General features: G+C 39.1%; 1 protein-coding gene across 1 annotated transcript in view; it reads right to left on the bottom strand.

The window, feature by feature from the left end:
* Positions 1–7,500, bottom strand: part of LOC119596533 (endoribonuclease Dicer-like) — a gene marked incomplete at its 5' end in the record, with an annotated part of 104,627 nt that overhangs the window by 6,364 nt on the left and 90,763 nt on the right. The window contains 3 exon segments of the mRNA XM_037945832.1: positions 2,016–2,099; positions 3,726–3,903; positions 6,333–6,451. Coding sequence (XP_037801760.1) covers positions 2,016–2,099; positions 3,726–3,903; positions 6,333–6,451 — 381 coding nt within the window.

Genomic DNA, 7,500 nt, shown 5'->3' with positions numbered 1-7,500 from the left:
GACTTGGCTGAACCTAGTCCTAACCCGCTGTGGTGCCCAGCCACAGCAGTGACCTCCAGGCGACAAATGCAACTTCTTGTGCCTGGGCAGGGCGCGAACTGCCGACCCCTCGGATGGGAGGCCAACACGTTACCAATGTACTAGCCCGTAGGCTATTCAATACTTTGTGTCATTCTACACAAATTTGTCTAAATTCATACTTTCAGAAAAGCAACTGGAATCTGATTGTTGGAGTCAAGGATGGCCTGCTAAACCAGCAATACTTTGAATTTTGCTCCTACTTTGTTTGATCAAAGATATATTGCTACCAATGCAATTTATCTCCAATAGTGATCATGAAAGAGATTTGCTTCTGCATCTTTACCATGCCTGCCTCCTCTACCACGGAACAAAGGACGTGGGGAACTCTGCGATGCTACCATTGACTTGGATGAGCCGTCCTGGGCTCTACTTCCACCAACGAGGCGGGCGCACTTGCTGTGCACCCGCACGAGGCTGGTGCTTCACCCGCCATTTGCGCCTCTCTCACTTGACTCGAGTGCGACTTCATAAGCAGTGGCCAGTGAAATACGAGCCGCCAGAGACGGTGTTAAGAAATAATAAGAACATGGTTATAAAAATAACCAATGAATGTATTTTAAACTAAGTCTCATTACTTGGATGGCGTTGAAGTCTCCCAGAAAAATAAAGATTTATTTATTTTCCAAGTACCATACCGTAGACAGTTACAGCCCGAAATGTACAGTTTTCACGAAAACTGATACATTACCAGTTTTCCTAAGTATCCTATCCTTCCAGTGTCAATATAACCCCTGAAGAGAGTAATAGTCATTACATATTTTTTTCTTTCTTTCTTTCCCTCTCTTGTCATGGTGGTTTGGGTCCTTTGGGTTGTTGTTTCTTACATGATATTTCTAATTATTTCTTATGGTTTACACAAGTGTTTTTATGCAGAGTTTATCAGCACTAGTTTGTTTTGCTTTTGTTTTCTGTTTTTTTCAAAGTTAATCTTCATTTTGGGTTGGAAATTAACTAGTTCATATTAGGGATTGATATGTGTTCCTGCTAACACTCTGATTAAAAATACTTATGGAGTTGGGATGCCAACTTAGGAGTGAAATTACATTGGTGAGTCATTTTTGAGTATATCTGGTGTGGCTTTCACGTGCATCACCCCCGCTGTAAGCATCTATAAAAATTTCCCATGACTGAATTCCTGTAGACCTCCCTAATGAGTGCGATTTAATCAATAAATAAATATCATACCATCGAAGAGCTTTCACTCGGTCCCAGTCAAATGAACAAATGATATTTACAGCATCTTAAGTTCTGGTTCTGACCAAGGCTGAATGCTCGAAACATGCTTGGGCTTGGGTCTCCTTAACAGCACATTGCTGGTTACTCGCAACCCCTGAAAGGCTGTAAGAAGGCTAGATGAATCGGAGTATATTAAGCTGATACTCTAGAACAGACCATAACTTTGCTATACCTGGGTTCCCACTTCCAGCTGAGGGATGCTCAAACTGAAGGGAAGAGGAAGAATTTTATGATCTTGCGTTTTTCTTCCAAACACGTCCACACAAGACGCTCAGCCTACACTATCTCCCTTTTCACATTTACACACTTACACATCCAACATTCAGCACATACATCCTGTATTTTCCTTCCACCCTTCTTTCATACAACACTCACACCTCCATACACAACACACACGGTTCACAAACCTACTAATCGGGTGGTGGCAGCATGCCATAGGCCTGGAACCTTACATCTGTTCACTGCAGACGAATCTTTTCCCTAATATAAATACTTGTATTCTCGGTAGAACCCGAACTCAACCAGACATATTGAAGTCTACTGGGTCTATGCCCCGCTACAATAGGAAATTATTTTTAATCTAACAACTTTCACAAATGTCTTATTCTTGTAATTACACACTTAATGAAATGTAAAACCAAACCCAATTTTTCATATATCTATGTGGTTTTAGAAAACTTATTCCACTGAAATCCTACCTTGAGTGACCTGTTGCTATCCAGGTAAACAGCACCAATGATCGCTTCCACCATATCCCCAAGTGCTTTTGGTATGTCCACATCCTGCAATAACAATATTATTACACCAAATTGCTATCACATTACAATAGTGCTGATGTTAAATAATAGATTAACACAAGTAAATCAAGAGTAGGTTCTACAGTAACAATCCATTTTTGGGATACATTGCTCCCAGTATACTATCAGGATCTTTGAAATTATGAATTTCTATACTTCTTGTTATACATATGTATATTACTGGAACACCAGATTTTGACAACCAGTTTTAGAACTTTAACTCAATGCTGCCGGGAAGATGCTGTGCTCACTTTTGTGTGTGTGTGTGTGTGTGTGTGTGTGTGTGTGTGTGTGTGTGTGTGTGTGTGTGTGTGTGTGTGTGTGTGTGTCTGCGTGTGTGTGTGAAACGTCTCTGCACATGGATGGCTCTGATAGTGCTTAGCCACAAAGGAGTCAATTAGTAGACCTTGTGACCTTGCCTGATTTCACCTGAAAAATATTTTTTTTACTAATGCTATGAATATCGATGGTGTTATTTTTATCATAGACATTATAATTACTATACTGTTATAGACATTAGTAAGAGCAATATAAGATAATGTAAAATATTTTCGAAAATCAGGCAAGAGAGGCAGTACTCGTAACTGGCTCATTGGTGTCTTAGTACAAGTGTGTAAAAAGAATTAATAAAGTAAACTCACAGTAGGGATGGCATGTATGCATATGCCATGCCTGTTGGATTTGGGTTAATGCAGCAAAAAAAAAAAAATAATAATAATAATAATAAAAATTAAAAAAAAATAAAAAATAATAAAAAAATAAAAAAATAAAAAAATAAATAAAAAAAATAAATAAAAGAGAGAGAGAGAGAGAGAGAGAGAGAGAGAGAAAGCAAAAACTTGAATATGTTGTAACTAGGGATATAAAAGGTGACTGACAGCTAATTTAGAAAACATTGTTGAACTGGTAATCAATCTACAGAGAAAGGACAAATTCTGAACCACAAAGATGCATCTGGTTAGTTTACTTTCATATAAATTCATTATAGCTCAAATATGCATACAGGATAGTTCCAGTATGTATAATTAACTCATTAGATCCAGTTAAATCACAGCAATGAAATCACCAAAAAATCCAGCCGTCGGGCTTACATGAGCAGCCGCTCTGCCAAGTGGCTGCTTGTAGGCCGGGTGCATGCGAACACATGTGAGCAGTAACAGGACGCTATACTTCATATTTGCAAAGTTATTTATTCTTTTTATGAATGGGTGTTTTTAGCTTTTTGGTCATTTTCCAATGTCTATATCTGCCATTTGATTTGCATTATCCAGATGGTAATAGTTTTTTTCTTTGCACACTCTCTATCATCATGAGTAAAATAACTTCCCAATAGGCTTGTGCACTAGTGGTGAGTCTTTTCCATCACCTCAGCCTTCTACTGAAATGCTCACAATGCGTCACCCGACCTACATCTAGATTTTCCCATGATGGCATGTGCACTTCACCCATCATCATGACATGATGGTCATGTCACCCAGATCCAAGGGATTTAGACTACTGCGGAAAAAATTTAATGTTTCTCACAATATGCACACATATCTGAGAATGACATTAATCATATTCCATTCCTCTTGGAATTAGCAAAATGGCGAGATAAGAAAGGACACCTACATCACAATCTTGCACATCATCCTCTGTGTTTAGCTCCTCTCCTAGGGGATCTTGACTGAGAATGGACAGAAACTTGTCAATGGAAGCTTCAAGTTTTGGGTTAAGGTGCAACAGGTGTTGATGAAGTTTTCCCTTTGCTGCTGCTAGCCCAAGAGTGTCATTCTTAACAAAATATGACCTGTAAGAAATCAATAAATGCTTGTTACTTTCCTATTATAATACAAAACATTTTTTGCAATACCTCAAGATTTGCAGGATATCCACAATTAGAGTTTGAACCTCACTTCACAGGTGCAAAAAAGAGAAAGTAGTAGAACCTGCTCACCTCTGTGAGCAGGTTCAACTCTTAAGGTTATAAGCAACTAGTAACAATTTGATTAATTTTGTAACGATGATGCAAAACTAATTTGGTAATGACATTAATTTTTTTTTTTTTTTTTTTTTAGTCATTAATAATTTTTACTACATGAATTGGTCAGTTTGGTCAACTTCAAATTGAACTGGTTTTATTTATATGGCACATGTAAGCCTGTCACAGACAAGGAACCTTGTATATGATGTGTAATCCCCATCCAAAGGTCAAGAATATTTACCTACATACATGCATACATATATATTGTATATACATACTATATATTTTATATATATATATATATATATATATATATATATATATATATAATATATATATATATATATATATATATAGATATAGATATATATTATATGTTATATATATATATAATATATATATATATATAATCTATTAAATATATATATATATATATATAATAATATATATACATATATATATAAATATTTTATATATTATAGTATATATACAATATATTATATAATATCATATATATAATAATTATACATATAATATATATATATATATATATATATATATATATATATATATATATATACGTCTATATATATGTGTGGGGCCGCGGTGGCCGAATGGTTAGAGCGTCGGACTCAAGACTGTCACGACAGCAATCTGAGTTCGAGGGTTCGAGTCACCGACCGCCGCGTTGTTTCCCTTAGGCAAGGAACTTCACCTCGATTGCCTGCCTAGCCACTGGGGGACCAAGTCAGCCCAAGTCAGTGCCGGGTAAATAGAGATGGGCGGAAGGCAATGGCAAACCACCGCTCTAAATTGCCAAGAAAAATCATGGAAGCCCATGATCGTCAAGGCCGCGGTGGTCGAATGGTTAGAGCGTCGGACTCAAGACTGTCACGACGGCAATCTGACTTCGAGGGTTCGAGTCACCGACCGCCGTGTTGTTTCCCTTGGGCAAGGAACTTCACCTCGATTGCCTGCCTAGCCACTGGGTGGCTAAGCCAGCTCAAGTCAGTGCTGGTTCCAAGCCCGGATAAAATAAGAGAGAATGATTACCTTAAAAAAAAAAAAAAAAAAAAAAAAAAAAAAAAAAAAAAGGTAACACCGGCACTCTCCGTGGAAAGGAACTGGGGACCCTACCACGTACTCACTCCAAGAGCATCACAACGTGAAAACTGCAATTGAGTATCATGCTGTGACCACGGCGGCTCAGACATGAACCTACCGTTAAATGATGATATATATGTGTGTTGTGTGTATATATATATATATATATATGATATATATTATATATATATATATAATTATATATTATATATATATATTATATATATATATATATATATATATACATCATCATCATCATCAAGGGGCTAACGGCGACAGGGGCACATGGCCACATCCACCCTTCGCTTCTAGCCACAAGGATCCTTCAAGGCGAGTCTCCAGGCAGGCCCATGTTCATCATGGGTTGCCGGTGCGGATTTTCTTGTATCCACATCTTCACTACGGTTTGGCACGTTTTTACGACCGGATGCCCTACCTGCCATCAACCATCCCCATTCATTGGGGTTGAATTGGGATCAGCACGGAACATGCCACTGGACTGTGGACTCCCATGACGGTAGGCAATCGAGGTGAAGTTCCTTGCCCAAGGGAACAACGCATAGGCCGGTGACTCGAACCCTCGAACTCAGATTGCCGTTGTGACAGTCTTTGAGTCCGATGCTCTAACCATTCGGCCATCGCGGCCTCAAAGAATTAGAAAGAAACAATTTGTGAAAAAGGAAGAAATACAGAAAGTGAAGATGTTTCTAGACACTGCATGATAGTCACTCACCCTACCGTTATCAATTTCATTCTTCCAAGGTTAACCCACATCTGCCAGGTCATGCCTATAGCCATCATAACAAACCAACCCCTTATGATAAGCATGACTATAGGTGTTGCAAAGCCCTAGAGCAAGTTGAGTGGAAAGTTCCGCTACATGTACCAGATTTCCGGGCCAAACGGCAGGATGGTTGCCAAAAGTCACTGGAGTCAGTGATGTTGAGAGATTTCTGATACTGTCATTGAGGGGTTAAAGACCAGCATGCATCAATAATACCAAATTATGATTTCACTACACTTTTCCAGGGAAATGTAAATGTTACTAAAAAGTACACACTCCCTACAGAAACTATAATACAACTATATGGACTTTCACAACCTAAAAAAAAATATTTTGTAAAGTGAGGGACGAAACAATAAGAACCTACCGCAAATCAGACAGCTGACCAGGAGAGTAGTCAGTAAAACGGCAAAATATATGACACGTCACTAGATAGTCTAGCACAGCATCTCCTAGGAACTCTAATCTTTGATAGCAGTCCGTCACCTGCAAAAAAGGCACATGTATTACAAACAGGACCAAAACTTTGGTGACTTGTGTTTTCTAATACAAGTTTAAGTATGTGTATGTGTTTACGTGCATGAGTGTTCAAGGTATATGCATGTTTAGTTGAACTTTTGTGTTTGCATTTGTGTATCTGTTTGGTTATTTGTGTTTTCTGCAAATAGGCACATGCTTCTATCCTGTATAGAACTGCTCTTCCAGCTATAACAAATGCATGTTTATAAATATATAATATATATATCTATATGTATATATGTATATGTGTATGAGTATACACATGGATTTAAATGTATCTTTTTTTTTTAACGGTAGGTTCATGTTTGAGCCACCATGGAGTGTGTGTGTGTGTGTGGAGTGTGTGTGTGGAGTGTGTGTGGATTGTGTATGTATGGATTGTGTGTGGGGATTCTGTGTGGATTGTTTGTGTGGGGATTGTGTCTGTGTGTGTGTGTGTGGATTGTGTGTGTGTGTGTGTGTGTATGGAATGTGTGTGTGTGGATTGTGTGTGTGTGTGGATTGTGTGTGTGGAGAGCGTGTGTGAAGTGTGTGTGTGGTGTGGTGTGTTTGCGTGTGCGTGTGGAGAGAGAGAGAGAGAGGGAGAGAGAGAGAGAGAGAGAGAGAGAGAGAGAGAGAGAGAGAGAGAGAGAGAGAGAGAGAGAGAGAGAGAGTGTGTGTGTGTGTGGAGTGTGTGCATGGAGTGTGTGTGTGGAGTATGTGTGTGGAGTGTGTGTGTGTGTGTGGAGTATGAGTACGTGTGTGTGTGTGGTATGTGTCTGTGTGTGTTGAGTATGTGTCTGTGTGTGTGGAGTGCGTGTGTGTGGAGTGTGTGTGTGGAGTGTGTGTGGAGTGTGTGTGGAGTGTGTGTGGAGTGTGTGTGTGTGTGTGTGTGTGTGTGTGTGTGTGTGTGTGTGTGTGTGTGTGTGTGTGTGTGTGTGTGGTGTGTGTGGAGTGTGTGTGGAGAGGGAGTGTGTGTGGAGAGGGAGTGTGTGTGGAGAGAGAGAGAGAGAGAGAGAGAGAGAGAGAGAGAGAGA

Source organism: Penaeus monodon, chromosome 3 (assembly GCF_015228065.2).
Source record: "Penaeus monodon isolate SGIC_2016 chromosome 3, NSTDA_Pmon_1, whole genome shotgun sequence".
Classification (NCBI taxonomy): domain Eukaryota; kingdom Metazoa; phylum Arthropoda; class Malacostraca; order Decapoda; family Penaeidae; genus Penaeus; species Penaeus monodon.
This window is presented reverse-complemented; position numbering and strand designations above follow the sequence as displayed.